General features: G+C 32.1%; 1 protein-coding gene across 1 annotated transcript; it reads right to left on the bottom strand.

The window, feature by feature from the left end:
* Positions 1 to 471: 471 nt before the first annotated feature.
* On the bottom strand, positions 472 to 25,304 carry LOC145331293 (uncharacterized). Its single transcript, XM_080175910.1, has 10 exons — positions 25,289 to 25,304; positions 24,735 to 24,774; positions 19,841 to 19,902; positions 18,100 to 18,134; positions 15,726 to 15,848; positions 5,226 to 5,258; positions 3,714 to 3,756; positions 3,335 to 3,369; positions 1,005 to 1,071; positions 472 to 611 (listed from the first exon to the last, which is right to left on the bottom strand). Exons 1-10 carry the CDS (start codon positions 25,302 to 25,304, stop codon positions 472 to 474), a joined length of 594 nt encoding a protein of 197 aa, XP_080032036.1.
* Between the last annotated feature and the right edge of the window lie 1,537 nt (positions 25,305 to 26,841).

Genomic DNA, 26,841 nt, shown 5'->3' with positions numbered 1-26,841 from the left:
AGAAATGCTTTCTAATAGTCCAATAGCATAAAACCTACCCTGGACTAGTATCTAACTTCTCTAATGATTCTGGAAACAATTGGTGTTTACGAGAGCTTAGGTCATTAAAGACATCCTGTTATTCAAGTGATAACTAGTGGCTACTCCCCCTAGACATCTCCAGGGGCTCTTATGGAAAGGGTGGGGGTGGAGTCTATCTTTCATGAAACAGAAAGTTTATAAATTCGGGGGAAGGGGCATTTTTCTTTGAGGCGGGGTTTCTTCCCTGTTGCTGTCAATATTGCCCTAGCAAAACAAGGTTATATGTCATGACTTTTAACGTGCCTATTCTATTGACGTCATAAAATAACCTACACCCCATTTCTATTATAGGGGGTTTCTTTCCCCATTCCCTTTCTCTTTCCCCAATGACGTCAATAAAACACGTAAGCAAAACGGGGTGAGATCTATCCCAATTTTGCTGCTAAGGCACTAAAGACAGCTACCACTTCCCTTCCTAAAATTATGTAATCTGTAACATTTTCTGCTTGAAAAAAATCCATTCCTCGGATAGTTGATTTGTGGATTTCTATCTTGGAAGGTAACATCTCTCTGGTCACGTGGTCGCACATCTAGAAATAATATTAGTTACAACATATATTTTTACAATAGATCTATAACCCTAGATTGCTAGGCATAAACAATAATCAATCCTATTTAGAATTGATTTTAATTTTTTATATCGTAGCTGTGTTTAGTGCCCTAGAAAAAGGGGGATAGATGTCACAGCTTTTAGCCTACCTATTCTATTGACGTCATAGTATAGGGAAAGATAAAGGGAAGGGTAAAAAAATCCCCTAGAAAAGAGATGTGGTATAGGGTATTTCCTGAAGTCAATAGAATATGTACGCCAAAAGCAGTGACTTATATCCCCATTTTGCTATGGCACTAAAGAAAGCTACGACGACCTTAATTGCAGAAAAGGTTGAAAGCAATGCAATGTGTATAGTTCCCTTAACTAATACCTGTAGATCTATCATTTCTAAATCCGCCATCAGAGGTTGAAGAGGTAAAACTTTGGTTATTCATGATCTACAAACATAAAAGGAATAATGAATGGATATTTATAGAAAGAGTAATTGGGGGAGAAGGGAGAAAAGTACTTCGTTAGGTATTTATTTACACTCTCCCCCCCCCCCCCCATTATTTTTTGAAAAATTGAAAACAAAGGGTGGGGGGGGGGGTTTAAATAATTTTCGTTTGTTTGTTTAGTAATTTATGTCAGCTTGGGTTAAGTTTATTCAGTACTGTGTAGTCCCATAGTGCCTGGGGCTTTCGCAGAAGTTAGGCATATATAAGAAAAAACTACCCCCTTCCCCCCACTTATTTTCAATTTACTTTTAAAACTTTGAGGTATGGCAACGAATATAGTCTAAACCACTTAAAGATTTTAAAAATAAAATAGCCTTAAACCATCCCTGACCTATATAGAAGTTTCTAAAAAAGGAGAAAGCAATCGATCGATTATGTCTTAAGGAACAAACAAAGACACCTTACTACTTTATATTATAGGACTGATTGCTTCACCCATATTCTCAAGAAGAGGGTCGGAAGTATGCGAAAATAGCCTTAAACCACCCCTAGATATGTATAAAGTCTCCTTGAAAAGTACCAGCAATTTTTAAGATCCTTACCTTCAGACAAAAAAATCTTAGTATTTTATTTCAGAGGTGGGTTCTTAAAAAACTTTTACCCTTACTAAAATCATTTTGGAACATTATAATCAGTGCAGTGGGGCAAATAAAAAATTTGGTAATATTGATTCTTAAAAATTTTTTGCCCCACTGGTTATAATGTTCCAAAATGATTTTTTGAGTGGGGATAAATTATCCCTATTGGAACACTATTTTAAAATTTGGAAGATTTTTTTTGTCTTTGTTGGTATTTGTTTTTTAGACATATTTTTTATGCTTAATTTAAATATTTGAAAATTTAAAAAAACTCTGAATTAAAAAAAAATATTCCAAATTTAATTGTGGCTACCCCACTCCATCTTTTGGAGCATTATTTTGCCTCACTATTAATCTCAATTAATTTTTTTTTAAGAATGACAATCACATTTACCCTATTTGATGTTCCAAAAAAATGGGAAAAACAAGGGAGCAATTGAGTGTTCCAATTAAGTGTTCCAAAGTTCAGTGGGGTAAGTTTTTTTAAGAACCCACCTCAGGATAATTTTTAAAATCTTATTTTTTTTACCTCACTAGCGGCTGCACCCCTAGCATCTAGGGGTTTTATATCTAAGTAATATGGAACGGCAGAAAAATAGCCTAAAACCATACATACCCCGACTTTTTATAAAAAATAAAATAGTTTAAAACCATCCCGAGACCTAAAAGTAGCTTCACTGCAAAGGAAGACCATATCGGGTCAGCGGTTAGCGAGATCCTTTGCTACACACACCAAAGCTTACTACTTTATATAATAGGATATTTTGTCATATTAAAACCATAAACCAATAGATAAATGAATAGGAAAAATTATGAATAAAATTTTATTATCATTGAATATTGAAAGATTATATTCAGACATTTTTTCAAATAAATGAATGTTTGATATTTTTCCTATAATGCATTTGCATTAGATGATAACACAACTTTGAATTTCATGATTTCTAATTTACCGTTAAATACACCAATCGCGTGTCTCCTTTTTAAAATACCAGCGTATAATTGGATGTCTATGAGCAAAAAGGGGCACGATAGTTAGTTCATTTTAGCGCTAAATTACAAAATCGAACATTTAAAAAAAAACCAAATCGAAAATTTTCATCCTTTATTGTATCACTAGCGGCTACGCCCTAGAGGCCTCTAGTGGCACTTAAAATGTTTTTTTTATATTTAAAATATGTCTATATTGCGTTTGACGTTTATGTTTGCGTTGAACTCTCTTTCTAAAATCGAGATCGCAAAAAAAAATTCTATGGGCGATTTCTCTTGGGAGAGTGGTGGTACCCTCCCCCAAAATAGTTACAAACCTTACCGGGACCTATGAGAATCTACCCTGTTAAGGAGAACCCGATCGGTTCAGCGGTTAGCGAGATCCTTCGGTACACACAGACAGACAGACAAACAGACAGACAAACATCCTGTTACTTTAGTATAAGGATATGTAAAGCAAAGATTTTTACAACATCAGAAAATCAGCTAAAATATTCTCTGAACTATAAGAAGCTTCATTATAAAAGTGAACCATGTCAGACTAGTAGTTAGTGGGAAGCTACAGACAGATAGACATTCTGTTACTTTTATATAACTTATAAAATAATTTATCAAAAATAATAATTGTTACTTACTGTTGCTCCAGTATTAATCAGTACTTTCTTTCCACCTGAACAAAAAATATAAATTATGATAGCAAATTTATTCAGGATGGTTTTTAAAAAGTTTTTTAATTTTTAAAATACCTAATTTTTATTACACTATACTACCACAAAAAAAAAATATTAAAGGAGCACAAACTACTGTTTATTTGCACGTATTTTTAATTAGTCTGCGATGTAATATCAATACTTTTCCAGTATGACTTCGAAACCGATTAATATCCGCTGTATTGGAACCAGTTCTCAGCCAAACTAAAAATCATGTACCGTATCGTTTTATATCCAGTTTCAGTCACAAATTTAAACCAGTTATTTTTCATTACAATATCCTTAACTATAACTATTCTTTTACCTGGAGTATCTTGTAGAATATCTGGACTTTTCTCTTTCCTAACCTAAAATAAAACAAGGATAAAGCTCCAATTATGGATGGACAAATGGACAAAGTTAGATATACAGGGTGAGTCAGAAAAAAACTGAGTTTTCCGATTTTCTGATACAACCAGTAGGAATATGGAAAAAACAATTATAGGTTCTTGTTCTCTATAAAAATATACATTAAACTTAGAAAATGTGTTTTTGAATATCTCTGAAAACAACGGCGCTTTTTAGAGCATAAAGATTTCAAAAAGTGTGTGTGATGACTTTTTTGGCCATTATTTTGTACTTTTTAGGTAGATTTATTTATAATATAAAATGTCTACCATTCTAAAAAGATGAACAAACATTTTTTTGATTATTAAAATTTTTATTCAACAGATTGTAAATATTTAACATCTTAAAAATACAATCTATTTAAATTAAATTAATACATTATAAATCAAACGTTTTGTTGTAATCTATTGTTTAGATTTAATACCCCATGACCGGAAAACCAGCTCATGACCGGAAATATTTCATCTTGTTACCTAAATTCCTCCCCACTCCCCCTGAATTTCCTCTATATTTGGTGCAAGACTCTTTTGACAAAATCTATCATAATAACTTTATTTAAATAGGGTAGGGTTTCTAAAAGGCATTTGTATTTTAAAAATTCAAACCTTGATAACTTTTTAATCTTAAGAGATTTTTTTGTCAAATAAAGAGTTTTTTTCTTTTTACTATAAGCTATGTTATTATAGAAGATTCTTTTAAACCACATGCATCACAATCAAGAAATATGAAAAAATGACAAATTGCAGTATTCTAAAAATGCTTTTGTGAGGAGCCAAAAAGCATTTTACCTTTAAAACTCATTAAAGTACTTTTCTTATACCTTTTTCTAAATAAATATTGAAGTTCTAAATTTTTTTTATACAAAATGGATGAGTTATTTTAATTTTCTTTATCAACATTTTCACACAAGGCATTTTTTGACATTATTTTTTGACACCTATCATAGAGGCCGCATTTTTAGAGATAATGAAAACACCTTTTACAAGTTTGATGTGCTTTTGTACAGAGAACAAGGACATATAATTATTTTTTCTGTATTCCTTCTGGTTGTTTATGAAAATTGAAAAACTCAGTTTTTTCTGACTCACCCTGTAGAGCTGATGTTCAGTGGTAAAAATAAAGAAAAGAAAAAGATAGAGGATATGTTATTATTATATTTGAAAAATCACGAAACCTTTCAAAATTGGTCTTGTATCATGACCGACAGACAAACGGACCAATTAAATTGTATGCTGGATGCACTTTGGTAAGGGTAACTTTATTAAAATGTATTCTTTTAGATTGGAGTTTTCCCCCTTTTTTTTTTGGGGGGGGGGGGAAGTTAACTTACGCGCGACTAACAAAGAAAATAACCTTTCACTGTATGTATGTATGTTATTTCATTAATCAGTATGAAAAAAAAATAATAATGCAATATTTAAATAGAAACCTGAATTTGATGGTCCATTTTGTTATCCAAATCCTAAAAAATAGAAAAAAAATGTTAAATAATATTTTATTTACTTAGGGAGGGAGGGGATATTGGAGTGTATTATATTATACCTGTACCCAAAGTTTTTTAAACACAATAAACACTTGGACAATAAAACTTTTAGCGCATTTATTAAACCTTGAGTGTCAAACTTTTCCATCATAAAAATTGTTAACCATGGAAGGGGTAATTTTGTTTATCGTAATTGGGGTTGTATGTAAATTTTTATATTTAAAGACTGTTTAACAGTATTTTTTTATAATTTTTAAAAGAAAATAAGCAATTTAACTTTTAAGCATTGATATAAAAAATCAATGCTTAAAAAATATAGATTAGGATTAACAATTCAAAAAGCTTTGTCAGTTTCGTTAGTTTTACTTAAAACCATGCTCTAAGATATGATATTTGGACAAATATTTTCTAGCCTAGCCATAGAGTTAGGGTTTCCTTAGCCTTACATATGTAAAAATAAACATGTAAGAATTAGGAAACCCTCCTTGACTATCCTATACAATTGTATAGAATATATCCTTTTATAATATCCTAAGATTTTAATGTTTAGCCTAAGGACCAAGGACATGAAGATTTTTAAATAGAGAACTAAATTGTTTTAATGTTTAGCGAGATCTTAATGAATTCTTTTAATAATAGAACTATCTTACTTTTTAAACTTTGCTTTCCATGTTATTTTGAGATATTTTTAGGATTATTCATTTCTATTTAGCCTTTAATATATGTATAACAAGGATGACAACTTTCACAAGAAGCAAAAAGAAAGATAATGAAAGAAAAAAAATTGAAAGAAAATCATAAAACCTTTAAAAAATATGGTTTGTCTCTTGAAGCATAATAGACAGACAGGTAAAACAAGGTACAGACTAGATGCGCATATGACATAGAAAAAAACCCAACTATCTTCAATATAAGCCAAGAAAATTAAATTACGGACTTACTGACTGACGGGCGAAAAGACAAGGTAATTTATAGTCTAGATTCACTACTAAAAGGTATTCTGACCAAATAAAAGACATGATAAATATCTAATCATATCAATCAAAAGAGGAATGTTCAAATATCAATTTTCAGACGCTTAGTATCTCTACAAGTGAATGTTTTCCTAACTATCAGATTTGCAGGGAAAGTGATAAGCTTTTGCTTTAAGCTATTATGGTACCCAAAGTTTTATAATTACGGCTTCTCATTCACAGGCTTGAAAGTTTGGGGACTTTTATTTAAGCTTTATTGGTTGCTCCTAACTAATCTAAACTTTTCCACAAATTATTTTTTTGAGTCAATGAAAACATATACCTATACAGATGCAAAAATTACTGGAGGAAGGGGATATTGGACTGTAAATTATTTATACAGGTACCCAATGTTTTTATCACTGTCATGGGTGGGTATAAAAACTTAGATGAAGACCAAACTGCATAACTTTTGTGTCCCTTTTAATTCCTGTGACGTCATAAAATGAGGAAGATGAGAGGAGAAGTGGGAAAGAAAACCCCTAAAAAAGAGATGGAGAATATGACGTCAAAAGTGGTGCAAAAGTTATGCAGTTTGGTCTTCGTCAAAACTTAGGGTTCTTTAATTAAATGTTTTTAAACTATCAGAGTCCAAACTTTTCAAGCAATACAAATCTACAGAAGGGTAATTTTCTTTATCTGAATTGGGGCTGTCTATCAATCTATACTCCATTGTCTTATTCCTTCATCCCTGAATATTTGTTTGGTTATTAAAAGCGAAGCTTTTCTATAATTAGGGTCGGTCCGTCCGTCCGTACGTCCGTAACGGATAGCTTTTTTCGTTAATTTAGGCATGTTAGAATTGTCCTATCGATTTCAAACTTTGCATTGTGATTCCTGTAGTCGTTAGGTACGATTTAGAAAGCGTAGCAACTCTATAATCATTACCAGATTGTCCGTACGTCCATTTTAAACATGTTGCTTTTTTTAATGTTTTAACAACAAATTTTTATGTGATCTAATCATCCGATTGATCTGATTTTTGGTATATTGATTCCTGGGACAACAAAGTATAATGTAATAAGCGAAGCAACTCTATAATCAAGTCCTAAAAATGTAAGTATGTCCATAAACATTATCCTGAATCAAGCAGTTTTTCAACAAATTTACTTACAATTTTGCTTTCACTCTTATACATTTATAATATGATTATTCAGTTCTGACACTATACAAGTGTTAATGTCTGTTTGTCCTACCGTTTCAGTGCTTCGCTTTTATGGATGTTGTCATCCTTGTTTTTAATTAATTTCTACCATATCTAATCATATCATATTCTTTAATTGAGGATTGACAATCAGAAGGTTTATGTATTTTAATTGGCTAGGTTGCCATTTTTATAACAGGGCAGGTTGTCGGGTTATTTTTCAAGGCAGCTGTCTGGCGGCTACCAAACCCTGGTTTTGGTTTCATTGCATCTATTGACATTGTCATCCTTGTTAATCTTTATAACGCACAAATAAAAAAAATCTGAATTTGAACTAAACCCCGAACCACTTCATTATGCAATCTACATTTTCCTGGATATTTTGTCTACGGTAGTCCATAAGTGTACAGCTTTACAGTACATTGTTTCTATTTGTTAAAGCAACACGTATGATAAAAGAAAAAGATTCTTTTTAAAGTAAAATGCTTATATTTCAATAAAAATCTATATTTTTGTATTTTTTACCGATCCACTTCATTATGCAAATCAAAAGAAAATCAATGGGAAAACGTTCGTTTTGCCCTTTTCTCCACTTTTAATAAATGATTCTGTTAAAATAACAATTTTTAAAGGGATTTATGCAATAATTATAATGAAAAACAGTTTAAGGTAGATTTTAATGATTTTTCTAAATAAGAAATAATTGAAAAAAAGAAATTCTATCCCTATCACTTTAGAGGACAGCTGCCGACCCCCCAGTCTTATGGATGAAGCTAAATACATGTTAAAGATAAAAATTACCCTGAAAAGTATACAAATATGTTTTTTGATGTGTTAAAAAAATCCATTTTAAAATCTTGATTTTGAGGATGTTGGCCTTTAAGATGCTCTTACTGGTGGTGAAGGTGAGCTAAATGTTATCTAAGTACATGACCATTACAACAACTTGTCTATTAACCTATGTACCATTTTTTGTAGTCATAGCAGCCTCCAGTGGAGCCTCTCAACATGAAATATAACCATTATCTAAAAACTACATTATTTACTTTATGAATTTTAGTAATTAAAATTGCAATTTTTTTCGTTTTTAATATTGCTTGGCTGGAGGATGCTATGACTACAAAAATTCGACCATAGTTCAATATATAAGTTTTCATCATGGGCATACACTTTGATAACATTTAGCTCACCATCATCACCAGTAAGAGCATCTTAAAGGCCATCATCCTCAAAATCAAGATTTTAAAATGGATTTTTTTTAACACATCAAAAACATTTTTGTATACTTTTCCGGCTAATCTTTATTTTTAACGTGTATTTAGCTTCATCCCTAAGACTGGGGGGTCGGCAGCTGTCCTCTAAAGTGATAGGGATAGAATTTCTTTTTTCAATTATTTCTTATTTAGAAAAATCAATAAAATCTACCTTAAACTGTTTTTCATTATAATTAATGCATAAATCCCTTAAAAAATTGTTATTTTATCAGAATTAATTTTCAAAAGTGGAGAAAAGGGCAAAACAAACGTTTTACCATTGATTTTCTTTTGATTTGCATAATGAAGTGGATCGGTAAAAAATACAAAAATATAGATTTTGATTGAAATATGAGCATTTTACTTTAAACAGAATTATTTTCTTTTAGCATACGTGTTGCTTTAACAAATAGAAACAATGTACTGTAAAGCTGTACACTTATGGACTACCGTAGGCAAAATATCCAGGAAAATGTAGATTGCATAATGAAGTGGTTCTGGGTTTATTAATATTTTTATAAGCATAGCTATATTAAAATCTTCTATTTGTTGTATGTCATGTCTGTGCATTTATTGTATCCTTATACTATTACATAAAGTAGCACGGTTTTTTTTATTCAAAGTTAATATCTCTCTAAGATTTTTTACTTTTGTATTTTCTGGAAGCTTCATATAGGTCCTGTAATGGTTTAGGCTATTTTATTTTTTAAATTAAATTTTAGAATAGTTTTACTTTTATGCTATTTTTATTAAAATATCATCACCTAGGAGCCCGTGGGTTATAATAAGCTAAAGAACGACTTGACCAATCTTCCATTTTTCAGGAAAGCATGTAATTGGTTTTAGGCTTTTTTGGTATGATTATAACTGCATTAAAATATTACCATTCATCATTATTTGTTACTGTATTTAAAAAGCATTATATTCCACTTTTTCAACAATTATTTCTTTTTAATCTCCATATGAATAACTTCATGTAATTCTTAGTATTCGCCTTAATTCTATTATACCCGCTACCATGACTCAACACGTAGCGCATCCGCACGTCGTCGGGTATCAACTTCTCAGACAAAGATCGTATAATCAAAGGGTTGGTTGTCTGTTGGATGTTTACCTAATATCATTTGGTGTTTTATAGATCCGCATCCCATTACAAGCGGACTATGCACTGGATTCCCTAGATGATTACTTCAAAATCGAAGGAGAAACACTCCCCTACGAGGTATTAAGGTTTATCATATTAGATTTGTACTTTGTTTTGTTTATATTTGATTTTATGAATAAATATTGTAGGCATGTGAATGTATGAGTTGAGCAAGATTATTCAAAATTAGTTGAAGTGGTTTAGTAGAGCACAAAGTTACACTAAATTAGGTTTAAAACATTCAACTTGTATATTCTTATACACACAGGGATAGACAATGGATGATAAATTGATGCACATTCCTAATTATGATAAATCAGGCACCGTAATTCACCAAATTAATTCCGTTTGAAATTGCTAAAAATTTGGATATTTCAGTGGCGTAATATTGGCATAAAACATGTTTTATGCTTTAACTAAAGAAAAGAAGGGGGGGAAAAGAAGGAAGTAGGCTGAGGGGACATCTTCACATTGATTTATTTGTTAGAATCTTAGTCCCTTGTCACTGCGATAAATAAAATTATCCCTTCTGCAGATTAAAATTATAGGTGGAAAAGTTTGTTGTCCCAAGAAAGATTTGAATAAACATTACTCTTGCCAAAAACAGCCAGTCAAAATCGCAGCCCCGTAGATGGCTTTTTCAACTAAAAGATAAATAACACTGATAATAAATGAATCCCTGTATCCCTGTTTAAATATACTGTTGTTCAACTTTATTCCAAACATAAATTCCAACTCTTGAATGCAAATCAAGTTTTATGTTAACATAAGACACACGAACACACATATGCAGTCAAGAACCACAGGATTTGGTCATGTTACAGTATAGAATAAAGTCTCAAGAATACGGAAAATATTCATACAATAGGGCAACTATAATTTAAAATTAAGTTTAAAAATCGAATGAATATTACAGAGAAATAATTCTATAAAATGAAGTTTATTGACTAAATACTTACGTTAAAGCAGTGGCGTGCACAGCAAATCACCTTAGGGGGGGGAACACCGTGTTCCAGAAAAGCCAAAAAATGACAAAAAATCATAGAGAGTGTATATTTAAAAATTTAGATGAAATTATATCTAAATAGCAATAATTATCCATATATCTTTCAATATAATGGCGAAGTTTTAAAAATCTCCGTCCTGGCTGGCACAGGATACCAGCAAACCTGGCTGGGTCATACAGGTAAAGAGCAAAAATATTTTGTTTGCCTTAAATTAAGCATTTTAAGTTACCAGATACTAAAATATCCTATACTAGTACATACCAATATGAAATTTAAGTGTTTAATTCAATTTCAGGGTCCAGGTATGATCCTGCAGGTCCTGATCTCTCAGAAATCTTTAAACAGCTCTTGAGACCGCAATTTTTTACCTATAGACTTCAAATTTTAAACATAAGCTTATCTAATAAGTATGTATGACCTACTGAAATTATATGAAAATCTGCCGCCATTTTTACGCCGATCGCCGCCGCCGAAATTTATATTTTGAGATTTGTAATCCAAAGTCCTATTTCTTATTTATTTTCTGTGTGTACATGTAGGGAGGGAGGGGACAATGGGCTGTTTATTATAATAGTCCCCAAATTCACAAAATAGCGTTTTCTTATTTGTAGGCATAACAATTTGTGGGACTTTTATTGAATTTTGATTGGTTGGTTTATTAGTTGAGTGTCCAAACGTTTCAATCACTAATTGTAATTTATAGAAGGGGCAATTTTGTTTATTAGCATTGGGAATGTACATTAATTTCTCGGCCATTGTCTAATCCCTATAAATCTCTGATATTTTATTTTCAATTTACTTGGAAGGAAGCATTTTTTTATCTTAAACAATACAAATTCTACTTGTCTTTTTTTAATAAGTATGAAAGCACCTTTGGAAAAAGGTTGCTTAATATAAGGGTGAAGGGAGTAAATAATGCTAACGAATTAAATAAGAATATATATTTGAACTAGGAAACCACATAAATTTTTTTATACTTGTAGCTTTAATGGGTTCAGATGTGGATATAAGTGGGGCATTCCCCCGGCCCCCCCCCCCCCCCCCCAATAAAAAGGTAATATGGTTCAGATAAGAGCCTAGACATTTAGGGATAATCTTTATTTAAAACTTTTATTTACTTTTAGTTTAATTGAATATGTGTTGGAAATAAGTAGAAAAATAAATTACTTTTATATCTTAAAAAATTATTATTTTTTGATAGACCCAGTATCTTTGGGGCCTAAAAAAACAAACTTCGCATACATTCGCATACACAGGGTAAAGTTCTCTGATATTATACATACATCTAATATCACCATGTAAGAGGATTTGCTTGCGTTTTTTTGCGCTTAAGAGATCTGGAACCAAACGTAAAATTTTCATTAGAAGAAAATTGTCTATTTTACAGAAATCGGGTATGCTAAGAAAACCATCTACAATTACAACAAAAAATGAAGATTTGACTTTTTTTAAAGGCTAAACGTATAAATTATTACATACTGATTCCAAAAATATATAATACTTCAAAATAGCTTTAAAAATAAAGGGTCCACGCTGATTTGAAATGTAGTTTAATTGACATTAAAAATAGTTGTTTACAATAATGAAAAGGAACTTAATTCCATACTTCTGGTATAATTACACATAAAATTCTTATTTTTCATAGTAAAGAGCTAATTCTTTCGGCTTTATTTCCAAAAACTTGTGTATATTACTAAACAATTGATTAAAAGTGTATTTTCCAAAATGTAAAAAACGATTTTTTGTCACTCGCTGGAACATAGTGGGGGAGGGGGTTAAAATGGGAAATCATTTTGGCACAAACTTTCATATTTTTAAATCAGGTTTTTTTACTGTAACATGAACCAATCTTTAGTTCCTCTAATATGCAGTTTCATGAGTAATTTAGAAAGTTTGAATCAACCTAAAAGAACAATAATGTCCACAACTAAAACTTTACTTTAATTGCATTTCTAAAGCTGCGCAACTACCAGCCAACAGAAATTGGAGATACGGAAAGTGTCATGTGTGACGTTATAAAAATACTTCTATATCCATCTCTTTTTTAGAGGTTTCCTTTCCTTCTTCTCCTCCCATCTTTCCTTTTTAAACCAGGAATAAGGTATAACCAACAAGGGAATTAAATCTAAAATAATATTTGGGGGGCAAATGGAGAGGTCGTCAATTTTACGATGTGTTGCCCCCCAACGACAGCTGAAAAACACGTATAGGTTTCGTGATTTTTTTTCCGAATTAATTTCGTTATTGGTATGAGCTGTTTTTAAACGTATTTTTATGAAGTCACACATTACACTTTCCGTATCTTCTAAGAAATTGATTTGATTTGGGTTCCCGTGTATTTGAGAGTCCAGCGTTTCCTATCTTCCTGCTGTACATAAAGAGACTGTAAGTCTGTAAGTTTTTTATATGTTCGATCATAAAATTACAAGAATTTGGCCATGACTCTGGCAAAAATGCTTTCAAAACAGACCTTTTTCGACCCAAAATACTGAAGCATTTTTGAAAAAATCTTTCTATTTCATGGAAAACTAATGAATATACAAAAAGAAATAGGTAAATTTGGGTGTAAGTTTTTATATGTACGGGAACCATAAAATCAATAAAAAAATCTCTTTTTAAAACCTTTCTCTCATTTTTTAAGTTTGATTCTGTTCAATATACTTATTTAAAAATTTATGATTTGATTATATAAAATAATTTTAGGTTGATATTAATGGTATTTCAAAGAAAGAAAATTAGGAAAAATAAGAAACTCGACCCCTATCACGTTAGAGGACAGCTGGCAACCTCCAGTTTTCTGGATGTAGTCAAATATTTGTTAGAGATATTGATTAGCACAAACAGTAAAACAAAAAGGTTTTTTATATGGTAATATCTTAATTTTGGGGATGATGATCTTAAAGATGCTCCCACTGATGGTGATGGTGACCCACATGGTATTTAAGTATATGAGTATTATCACAACTTATCTATTGAACTATGATCCATTTACTTGTTTTTATAATAATGAGATCTTTCTATGAAGTTGTACTATGCCTAAATTGTTTATTTTATTCTGTTAAGAGTATTCTCATCCAATATCAAATTGGATTAACTACAAATTGAGTAATTTGTACAAAAACCGGAAAATTAGGAGATAAGACAATAGATGATAAATTGATGCACATATTCAATTACTTGAGTTGGGCTCAATATAATTATCTCGCTATTGGCTAGGTTTATTCAATGTTTTATTTACTTTCTTTTGGTTATCTGAATTCTGACTATTATCCCTATTCTTCCATTATCTTCTCCCTGACGATTTCTTTCTTTAAACTATTTTAGGATCTTAATATTTTTTATTTCAAATTATTGTCCTGAAAGGGTTAAAATGTTTATTTAACTGTTAAATTTTAGTTCAATATCTGACCACTTTACGCACATATCGCTAGTATCAAATTATTTTAAAACTAAGTTTTTTTTTATTATTTACATTATAAATTTAAATTTTCTGTTTTATGGATAGAAATTTAATACTTCAATATAATTCAAATAGCAACATGAAATAAAAAAATGAATTTATTCTTTATACAGTAAAATAATGGGTCTTATCGTTCTGGTCAATGAGAGTTTATTATGGATTATTGGATCACTATGAGTTTTATACAATTATCGCTTGGAAAACTTGAGCTCGTATATAGACAATAATTTCCTATATAGGTCTGTTATGGATCTTGATGCATTAAAGTAGGCTGTTTTTGTAAATGTTAAAAATTGGAAGATTTCATTAAACAAAAGTTCCCGCAAATATAAGTATTAGATAATAAAAATAATTACCACTTCTAATGAATTATTTGTGGATAAGATTAGACATCAATCCAACGAATGAGAGACAGTGTATATAACTTTGGGAACCCTTTGTCCGTCTGTCTCTTTCAGAGATATCTTAGGGGATGAGACAATGGAGGATAAACTGACATGCATCTCCAATGCTGATAAACAATGTTACCCCTTCTGCAGATTAAAAATATTTCGGGTATAATCCCTTTCGTGGCAACGCACCTTAGGGCGATTCTTCGTATTTTTCACAGTAGCTTTTCCCCTATTTTTAACCCCTGCGGGACCAATTGCCTAACCCTGTGGGGCAATCACCTATAAACCTATAAAAAGCCATATTAAAAATACAATGAATCGCCACTTAAGGGGCGTTGCCACGAAAGGGACTATTCCCAATATTTCTTATTGGATACTACAACTATAGAAGCGTCAAATAAAAATTTAATAAAAGTACCCAAAGTTTTAGAGCCAAGGAATAAGATAACGTAATTATGAAAGTTGGGTACCAGAGCAATTAACAGGCCCTTTAAGATTTCATTTCCGCTAGCTTTGGGAGTTATCTTCTTTGGTAAGCATTAGTTTATACATAATTTTAAAAGAAATAAATAAATTAGAAAAACGTGCAGTTTACCTCATATCACATTTGGACCACAAACGTAATACTTGTTTTGGGTTATGTTAGGTAAAATAATGGTTTATGTTCCCTGCAGGTAGAGAGCTCACCATAAATTAGAAATGGAAGGGTTGTGTGTGGGTTTCAGTGGTCCAAACATAGGTTTGAGTGAAAGCAGAGGAAAAAAAACGAAATAAAAGCGTTATTCCATCAAGACCTACAGCTTCTAAGAAACAGCTTATAGTCCCCAATAAAAAATGACATCATACAATACAATTGACCAATGATAGGCCAGTATACATTTTACAATTGGTCAATGAAAATGTATACTGACCTATCATTGGTCCTTTGTATTATATGACGTCATTTTTTATATATTATAAGCTGCTCCATTATTCTAACAAGACCTACACAGCTACTAACTACATGGAAACTAACCAAATAAATGCAATGAACCTTGTTAGCTCTGTACGAGGTGTCCAGCTTCTGTTTTCTGCAGGCAGAGGTCAGGATGCCAGCCAGGATCAGGATCAGCACCGTCAGCGATACAGAGGTTAGGATTATGGCCAGCCCAGGTATCTAGATAATAGATAGATAGATAGATAACTAGATATATAGTTAGATAGATAAGTAAACAGATAGATAGATAAATAGATAGATAGATAAAACAAGAAAGATAGATAGATAAACCTTTTAGAATCTACTTTAACATAAAAGATGAAAAAAAATTTACAAGAAACAAATAAAAAGAATAGTGTACTATCCCTTCCACACATTAACAAATTATGAAAATTAAATGATATACATCCCCAATGATTATCCATAAAGTTATCCCTTCTGTTGATTTCGATTAGTGGTTGAAGAGTTTGATCACCCCAGTTAATGAGCCAACCAATAAAAATTCCCTAAAAGGCCCTAAAATTCTTGAGCTAACGAATAAGAAAATATTATTGTATAACTTTGGGGACTAAGTTAATAAACCGCCCAGTGTCCCCTCCCTCCCTGATAAGACACCCACTATCATCTAAATTAGCTATATTGTCTTTTTGCAAGTATGAAACACTATGTGTTTGTGTTAAAATGCGGAAGTGAATACACACCAAACAAGGATGGCAACATTCATAAGTAACGAAGTCCCAAAAAATCATGTATGAACAAATGAACAAAGTGATATATAAAGCATATGTTCAGTTTTCATAAAAAGAGGAGTAGAGATAATATTCAAAATAAATTGAATAAAATTACAAAACCTTATTACACTTAACTAAAAATTCCAGCAGTCTATATTAGTTTGGAACACAGTAATAGTGTCTGACTGATTATGACGTAACAAAAAAAAATTAGCCAATGAGAGGCCGTTATTGACCAATGGTAAAATTTATAGTGGCCTCTCATTGGCTAATATTTTTTTTGTTACGTCATAATCAGTCAGACACTATTACTGTGTTCTTAGTTTGCATTGAAGAAAATCACATTTCACCCATAGATTAACAAGCAGATCTATAGCTATCATAGATGTATATAGAGTATAGACAACTACCTCCCTTCCTTTTTTAAAAACTTTCTTAGTCTGCTTCTAAATTATTTTCTGCAACTTGGCTGTGGTAATATAAGCGTCATCATTGGTTGATTTACAATGACCCAATAGAAAAGTTGCACAAGGTGGTTGCGATGGGAAGATACAGTTATTTAACCCTTTCTCCTTCTAGTGTTTTACTCTAATGTTTTAGTCCTGTTTAGTGAATAAAAAGATAAAAACCAATTAAAAGATATTTTTTTAATAAAAGGTATTAATCTAATTTGTCAAGGTACTCTATAATTTACTTTAGCTAGAGGGAGGATCTTAGACTTTTGCTAGTGGCAGCTATTTTCGATCATAAGGGATTAGAGATAGTATTTTGGGCTTAGTTTAAGACTTTAGCTAAACACTTTGAACCAACGTTAATCATTTTAAGGGACTGTTTTCGTGGATTCTATTGGAAAAGTGTTTTTTAACATATAAATAGATAATTTCGGTTTAGACTCGTTCTCGCGTATTGGACTTGATCCAAAATCTAAGGTTCGGGCCTTAAAAATTGAGAGTCAGTGCTGAAAACACGAAACAGATAGTGAGCGGCACTATCTATATCCTACAATTACGGACCGACTGAGGGATAAACATACAGACAAAGTTAATTATAGAAAGCTTCGCTACTAAGAAAAAAAATAGTTTAAAAAGCGTGAAATGTAAAAACTAAGGAAAAGTGAAAATTTAATTTAATTCTTATCTTGAAAGAAAAAGAGATTAATTTGAGATTTTATTTTGATGTAAATATGAAAATAATCTTTTCAGTATTTACACTGACAATTATATCCAATAAAAGCGAAGCTTTTTCAAATCATATCAGTAAAATATAGGGTAAAAAGTTTAGAGAGCTAGAGGAAGAAAAAAAACATAAAATAAAAATTTCGAACATTTATAAAGAATAAGAAGATGTGCCATTTCAAAAATTAAACATGAAAGTTGCGGAATTATTGGGTTCATTGGATGTTTGACTCATAAATGGATGTAGCTTATACGTGGATATTATTACAGGGGGAAAATTATCACATGTTGCTAAAATGAAACTTGTTTATTTGGCCAATTCGTCCATTCAGTAGGAAGTGAGGGTATTGGTTAAAAGGAATGTAGAACATGAAAATCTAGTATAAGATTCAAGAAATAATATTTAGCTATTGACTCATTCAATGTGATAGTTCAAATATTCATAATGTAGCTTATTTATTTTAAGTATTTTTTGTTGATTATAGAGTAGCTGCGCAACATATAAGAAAAAGAAACTATCAATACCTGCTCTATTTCAACGTTCACTGGATGCTCCACGACTAAAGAAGAGAAAAAAAAAGATTAAAATAAATATTTTATGATAATCATCATAAGTGACAGGATGTCTATCTATTTGTATGTGCTGAGGGATATCTATATATATACTATTTATCCATCTCAACCAGCGACCGTGGCTCAACATGTAGCTCATCCGCTCGTCGTCGGGAAGATGATAGGTTCGAATCTCGGGCTGACACCGCGTCATAACTAAAGACGTTAAAAATGGTTCCTACTGCTGCTATGGCAGATGCGCGACATAAATAGTTAGAGTAGGGGGAATGCCTTGGCCCAAAACAGGCGCAACTCGTTACTATGCACAGTTGGGACTTCTCAGACAAAGGTCGTGCATCACATAGAGTTGGTTGTCTGTTGGATGTTACTTAACCTAATATCATTGGGTGTTTGGACATAGAAGGGTGTGTAACATTCACCCTTAGTTCTCCTGTAATGCTGGACCAGGACCTAGACAGTAAATCAAGTCGAAAAGGTCCTTGACTGCAATCTTGCCCGTTCGAGGTAATTAGGTAAAAATGTATCCATCTCAAAAAATCTCCCCTGGAAAAAAAATTACAAACCCCCTACAAAAAAACTTTTTATTATTTTTACAGCAAAAATTTAAAGTGGTGGGTCGAACCATATCCCTCTCCCCCCCCCCCCCCCATATCTCTTTAAAATGCTCCTTGAAGACTTCAAGATATGATTTTTCATTATAATTAAGAACCGTTTTGTATCCTGATGAAATTAATTCTAATCGAAGCCTTAATGATGATAAAACTCTTTAATGATTTTAATTAAAGGTCTAAACTTAATCCCTAATTTCCTGTGCAATTTAGATTTGAGCTTATCAAGTATATATAAATCAAAGCTTGTTTTTATTTCACATAAAAATGCAGTTTTTTTTGTAAAATGCACAAATAGGTGTGCGAATATAAAAGCAAAGAATATATGTATGTTTATTTAATTGCTTCTGATAGGAAAGGATCTTGAACTGCTGAACCAATATGGTCCTTCCTTATGGTGAGGATTTGTATTGGTCAACACAGAAATCACCCTTCCCTCAATTTAAGTAATATACTGGCTGAACATTGTTGTTGGTAATCTTCCCTAAAAAAATCAGCTTAAATAGAGGCCATATCCAAGTTCCATCATAACGCTACCGACTGGCGTATGAACAGACGGACGGATGTTACTTTTAGAATAGCTGTGCTACATAAATATGTTTGCTGTTTTAAATGGTTGGTATATAGAAAGCTTGGTGTTGGTAGGCCAACTGCAAAACCATCCACTTTCCAGGGATTAACTTCATCATAGTGTCAACATAAACCCACATTGGAAAAAAATATATATTTTTCAAGATTAAGGATTACTACATTGAAAAAAAGAACAAGGAACTGTTATTCTAGCAAACAATTCTAGAAAAATTCAACAAAACCTCTCCGTCTTTACACTATCTGGGATAGCAAAAACTTATTATGGCTTATAATAAGGATTAACTTCATTATAGTGCCAACATAAAACCACATTGAAAGAAGGTTTTTTTTAAAACTTGACATGAGAAAATGGTTATGAAATTTTGAGGACCAGCATTATTAACAGTCTAATGTTCCCTCCCTCCCAATAATTAACCCTTTCTTCATTAGTAAGTTAAAAGGGTCATTCACTCACGCATAAAACTATTATTACAAAAAAAAATAAAATTACTTACCCTTTTTAACGTTATCAAACTTCAATGTTTTTGCAGTGACTTTTCTCAAATCGCTTCTTCCTAAAGTAATCTTCATTTTTCAGATTTGTACAATTTACAGTAAAATTGTGAAATGCTAAGCATTTTAGAACAACTTAATTTTTTAATAGTTCAAAAGTTTAAATAAAATGTCTAATTAAGGAAAATTCTTTCCGTTTACATAAAATAAAACTTAATTTACAGTTTGTAGACGTATATAGAGGGATGATGAAAAATAAACAGTTCCTAATTGCAATTTAATAATGTAGTATCTTATTAGCACTAAAAGCTCCTTAAGTCTAAGGTTGGTCGTATTATCTTTTAAGGCTATTCCTAAGACACGCTATATAGTCTGGACCTATCCATGACTAAACGTATGCTTTTTAGACAATAGTAACGATCGGTTCAGCTATTTGCGAGATCATAGCTAAACATTATCTACTTTTTATAGTCACTAACGGCTACGCCCCTAGAAGCCTCTAAGGGCATTTAAGGTAGAAGGGGGAAAAGTCGATCTCATCCCATTTCAAATTCGAGTTTCAAAAGAGTAAAAAAAAATATTAGGGGGGGGGGGAAAGGGATGAAGAAATGCTTCCCAAAAATAGTTTAAAACCCTCCCAGGACTTATAAGAAGCTTCACTGTAAAGGAGAACACTATCGGTTCAGCGGTTAGCGAGATCCTTCGGGACAGACAAAAAACGCTTACTATTTTATATAATACTAGCGGCTACGCCCCTAGAAGCCTCTAGGGGCACTGGTAGGAGGGGGAAAAGTTGACCTTATCCCATTTTAAATTTGAGTTTCAAAAGAGTTTAAAAATATTTTTTTGGGGGGAGGGGGGTGTAAAACCCTCCCAAAAATAGTTAAAAAACCTTCCCAGGATCTACAAGAAGCTTCACTGTAAAGGAGAACAATCTCGGTTCAGCGGTTAGCGAGATCCTTTGGGACAGACAAAAAAACGTTTACTACTTTATATAATAGGATACCATACCATAGGATTAAGTAAAAAAAGAAACATTTTTTAATCTAAGGACATTTGAACTATTAAAAATTGTTGTAATATTATTTTGTCTAATATAACTTTTTTTGTAAGAATATGTGACCATGCATGTGAGTGATCACCAGGGAGGAAGGGGACATTGGACTGTAAATTAGACTGGTCTACATTCGTTCTCTCCTGCGTTGGCTAATTAAATTTGGGGTACATTTTATTGAGAATTGTTTGAATACAATTTATCATAATTTAATCCAAAAAGGGGGTAATTTTGTTTATAATTCATAGTCTTATCCCTTGACATCCGTGTTGATCACATATGTTTGTGTCTAAAAGTTTTTATTTAGTATTCAATTAGAGAAAAGTTGAGAATTAACAAAACTTTAGACAAACTAAAAACACACTTCTTTACAGGGTACGGCAGCTGCATATTGTGTAATGCAAAGCAGCTTATGGTGCCCATAAAAAATACGTCCTACAATACAAATGACCAAAGATAGGCCAGTATACATTAAGCATTGGTCAATTAAAATGTAAACTGGCCTATCATTGGTCATTTGTGTTGTATTTTATAGGCTTTATAAGCTGCTTAGTATAATGCTGTTCGTCTGTCTGCGAATTGTTCAAAAAAGAAACGGCTAAGAATTAAAACGTCAATGTGGTGATAGTTTACTTTTTTTCTATCATCTGTGACTACAAGGTTAGATATAAAAAAACAAGAATGACAACATTCATAAGTAGCGAAGCCCTTAACTTTTGATATTAGAAGAACACACAAAATTTTTACATATTATCTTGTAACTAAAAAATCATGTGAGACGTCTTAAAAATACGTACATTATCTCTTTTTTAGTTGTTTCCTGTCCCACTTCTCCTCCATCCTTTCATTTTAGACGTATTTTAATGACGTCACACATGACACTTTCCGCTGTCCCGTATTTTGCAAATAAAGAGCAAGAAGCTGGGTTAAACTATTGGCTTTCAGTCTTCATATTAAACGTCAGCTAAGTTTAAACTAGCGTCTGCAACTTCCGATCCCTGCTATTATCTCCTCTCGCTCTAAATACACACAAAACCAAGCTAAAGATCTCTCTTACAAACTAATTAGTCTGCCCTATATGTGCCAAGTTAGGTTAGATTTTATTTAGTACAAGTAGCCCTGTAGGTGTAGATCAATTAAACTAGAGTTTTACTACTAATCTAAAGGATAAGACATTGGGCGATAAAATAAAGTACATCTACAATTATGAGCAAAAATTATCTTTCTAGTTTATAATTTTACTAGCGGATTTGCCCCTAGCCTCTAGGGACTTTTCCCCAAGAGGTGATAAAAAAAAATTATTGAGAAAATCGTAAAGGACCATGGAAATCTCCTTCAAAAAAAAAAAAAAAAAAAATGGGGGGGGGATTTTTCTTGGTTTTTGGGGGGGTTAAGGGTGTCCCACCCCCCGAGAAAATAGCTTAGATACCCTGAAGAGTAGAATCCGATCGGTTCAGTGGTTACCGAGATCTTTAGGGACAGACAGACAGACGGACAGACGGTCAGACGGACAGACGGACAGACAGACATCGTTCTACTTTGTATTATAGATAAAGCTTATAATTGTTTGTAGAAAAGTTTAGACAATGATATTTTGTACGAACCAATCATGTTCCAAAACAGTCATAAAAGTTTAAAAGCCAAAGAATAAGACATCGTGTTATAAACGATTGGCACCAGTCTTATTCACAAAATTCGAGAAAAATACCTTTAGTGACAACGCCTCTTAAAATAACCTATCAAAAGGTACTGTGAAAATACGACAAAACGCCCCTTTAGAGTCGTTGTAACGAAAGTTACTATACCCCAAAATTCTTTCTATAAAAATCTTTGTTAAACACTTAAAAGAACATATTAAACATAATATTTGTTTTAAATAAGAAAAGTTTTATAAATGCTCATCAAACGCTTCTCTAAATTCAAATTTACATAAATTAAACTTTTAAATATTCTAAATGCATATACAATCTAATTTTTTAATAAAAAGCCGAGTACATTTTCTATCATTTCATATTTAAGGATGGTGGTAAGGTCGTAGTACCCACCTAGATTTTCTCGTATTAATTCGAATCCGGTGGATAGGAACCGGTTCTCATCCATACGAAAAAACTATGTCTAGCATCGTATTATATCCAGCTTTCTACGAATATAAAAATGTACAATCATAAGATTCAAACCAGTTTTTTTAGCCGGTGCCTTCGGCACCTAGGGGCTAAAGAAACTAGTTTTAATCTCATAATTGTACATTCTATATCCGCGGAAAGCCGTTTATAATACGATGCGGGAAATAACTATTACTTTTAAAGATGAAAATGTTTATTGGGTGATGGCTTTATTATAATGGAGACCTATATTGGTCCAGTGGTTGGCGAGATCTTTTAAACACGGACAGAAAAACATTCTGAGCTGGATCTTTACATCATTTTAGTAGTGAGCCAGATCGGGGTGAGCCGAATTTCAGCTAATCACAGCGCAGCATTTTATAAAATACTGTGCTCTCATTGGTGGAAAGTTGGCTCATCCCGATCTGGCTCACCACTAAAATGATTTAAAGATCCAGCTCTGGTAGTTTTGTATAAGGATATGAAAGACTCACTTTAAATTTTTTTTAAAGTAACAATATAGATGATTAGGTAACGGTTTTATGGTGATTACCCTCGAAAAACGGTCGAGCAAAGAAAACAACCCCTACTATTTTTAAAATAAATTGAAAATAACGGGGGTTAGGACGGAGGGTCCTAAAACTGCAAGCATGTTCCTGCACTGTCCTGATTTTGTGGGGCTACCCAACACCCAATATAACCTAACCGAACCTAAAGCAAAAACGAAAAACTACACACTGTTCCCTTATTTTCATTTTTTCTGAAATAAAGTGGGATAGGGTTTCTGTGCTCAACAAGGCACATTAAGGGAAAACCTTATACAAATATGTAACGAATGTCTTACGTACGGACGGACAAATATACCCTAGTTATAGAATAGCTACGCATCTAAAAAATATAATCAAAAGATCGGAAAGGAAAAAGAGAGAGAGAGAGAAATTATGTAAAGTTTGTTTTAAATTTGCTTTTCATCGGAAAACATTCAGGAGTTTTCTCACATACAAACACACAAACACACACATAAAACCAAGAAAGGAATAATTATCCTATATACTAAAGTCTGCTAAGATCTCCTAAACGGCTAGAACATTGTCAATAGGGGTTCATACCCTTTCCTTCCTCTTCGAATCATTCCCCTAGAGGCTAAGATCATTTCTGTTTTTTAACGTTTTGATAAATTTAACTTTAATTTCCTATTTTCTAAAATTGCATTTCTTTTTTATTCAAACTTATGTTAACTTGCAATACTGCGCTACTTTGGAACATAATTGTCCTTGTTAGAAAACATTTTTCTGCCCATGTTGACATAAAACTCACACACACCCACACACATACACACACACAAACACACAAACATTTATTCTTATTCCATATTAGATATTTTTAATCTTTTGCATTTGCTATAAACATTGGTTTTCTAGTATCGAGACTACCATGTTGTCGTATTATGTCAGTCTACCTGCCTGTATAACCACAAGCAAAAGCAAATGTTGTTTGTCGTCTATTAGTGTCATAATTCTTTAAGAAATTTTCATTGTGCCTGACATAACTATTACAATCCTGTTTTAAAAACTTAATTCTTGGAATGGTTTGCAGCCATTTTTATATGCTCAATCTCTTCCAATTCGAATAATTAGCCTCTAGATGCTGGGGACCTAGGTGAACTGTGTTTTCCAGGTTTTAGGCTATTTTTAAACTCAAATTGATATTTATTGTCTAAATATAATCTGAAAGATTCCTTTGGCATTTGATGTGAATAGAATTATCTTGAATTCAGTGTCTAAAATTAATATATAACATGGATTTTTTGTTAAATTGCTTTAAATATACACAATAAGATATATAAGTTTTCCGGAATTTTAATGTTAGGGGGAGATTTGAAATCTGCATCAAATTTTAAGGATTTTTTTATAAAATTCGTTTTTTGTATAATTCTTTATCTAAAAGCGGAAATGCATTTTAAGTTAATTAATTTTGACCAATAGAATAAGTGGATTTTAAACTACCTGCGCTCCAATTGGTTGAATGATGTACGCCATCCAATCAGAGCGCAGATTTTTTAAATCCACCAATCACAGATGCCAAAATTAATTAAATTAAATTGCATTTCCGCTTTTAGATAAAGAATTATAGAAAAAACGAATTTTATAAAAAATCCTCAAAATTTGATGCAGATTTCAAATCTTCCCCTAACTTTCTGCATTTAGGATAGGTCTGTCAGGTTGCTTGTTACTGGAATCATAATGCTAAGTTTGAAATTAATACGACAAATCTTACAAGCCTAACGACAAGACCTATCCATAAGGGCATACGGACGAAAGAACCGACCCAAATTAGAAAAAAGTGTTTTACTTTGAATTTTGAAAAAAATTCTAAATAACTTTGTACTAAAATAGTTAAATAATGTAGTAATGTATTATCAGAAATTCATTTATATTTCCATATAAACTTGATAAAGCTGTCATAATTTGTTACAAATTCACTGCGCAAGTTTTTAATTTATCATGGTTATATGTTTAGAGACGTGTATTCTTTGAAGATCAATGAATTAAACAGACAAACGGACATACTTACATTTTAAGACTTTATTATAGAAAGGCTTAGCTTATAACATATTGCCAAATCGTCCTAGAAATCACAATATAATATACAATAAAATTGAAACCAAAATAGATTTTTTTAATGAAGTTGTTTTAAATGAACTTTTTCATGTTATTGTTACTGCACTTTCTAAATTGTAATCCTCTATTACAGGAATCACCATGCAAAGTTTAAAATCAAAAGCACATTTCTAACATTTCCAAATATAAATTTTATCCGAATATCTATCTATTTCTGTGAATAAAAGTTTGCTTTGAATTGATATAAAATTCCATGTAGTAAAAATTGATATTTTATCCCGGAAAATGGTGGTCTTACATTACAGCTATTTGAAATGAAAGACACCTTTGCTACAAATAATTACACCTACTTATAGACAAGGACAATTATAGCTTTTATAAGCACTGCAGTAACAGTAACATGGTATTTTGCAAGGCACATTTTGATCACATTTTGGTTAATAAATCACAAAATATGAAATTTTGTAAAGTTTTATGCTATTTTTTGAGTAGGGGGGATAAAAATTCAATAGGAGGGGTATTAAACTTTTTGGGCGGAAGGGGTGGGGAAGTATATGAAAGTTAAATTTCAGCACATTACAGACAGACAGAAGGACAGAGGAACAGACAGACAGAAGGACAGAGAGACAGAAGAACAGAGGAACAGACAGACAGAAGGATAGAGGAACAGACAGACAGAAGGACAGAGGAACAAACAGACAGAAGAACATAGGAACAGACAGACAGAAGGACAGAGGAACAGACAGAGAGAAGGATAGAGGAACAGACAGACAGAAGGACAGAGTAACAGACAGACAGAAGAACAGAGGAACAGACAGACAGAAGGACAGAGAGACAGAAGAACAGACGTACAGAGGGACAAACAGACAGAAGGACAGTGGGAGAGAGGTACGGACAGACAGATGGACAGCGGGACAGACAGACAGACAGACAGAAGGACAGAGGGGCAGACGGAAAGACACAGTGATACATCCTCTGAGCATCACTTCAAAGTTGCTAATAATAATTTAATTTGTTTGTGGGTTTGTAGAGCAACTTTTAGACCAACATATTGGTTCTTTTCCTTTTACATTTACCTTTTAAATTTTAGATGCTGCCATATTAGTAGTAGGTCTTATGCAGAGAGGGGACTTTGGGATGGTATATAAATTACAAAGGTAACCAAACAAAAAAAAAACTTTATCTTATTCGCTGACTTTAAAAACTTTGGGGGATTAGATTGGTTT

The sequence above is a fragment of the Acartia tonsa genome, chromosome 11, assembly GCF_053477335.1.
Source record: "Acartia tonsa isolate MP-2025a chromosome 11, ASM5347733v1, whole genome shotgun sequence".
Lineage (NCBI taxonomy): Eukaryota > Metazoa > Arthropoda > Copepoda > Calanoida > Acartiidae > Acartia > Acartia tonsa.
The sequence above is the reverse complement of the archived record's forward strand: the minus strand, read 5'-3'. Positions and strand labels throughout refer to the sequence as shown.

Excerpts from the sequence above, each read along its gene's own strand:
- LOC145331293 (XM_080175910.1), bottom strand. Across the intron at positions 15,849-18,099 it reads TGAACGTTGAAATAGAGCAG|ATACCTGGGCTGGCCATAAT; the intron begins GTATTGATAGTT and ends TCTATTATCTAG. Across the intron at positions 1,072-3,334 it reads TGATTAATACTGGAGCAACA|ATCATGAATAACCAAAGTTT; the intron begins GTAAGTAACAAT and ends TTATGTTTGTAG.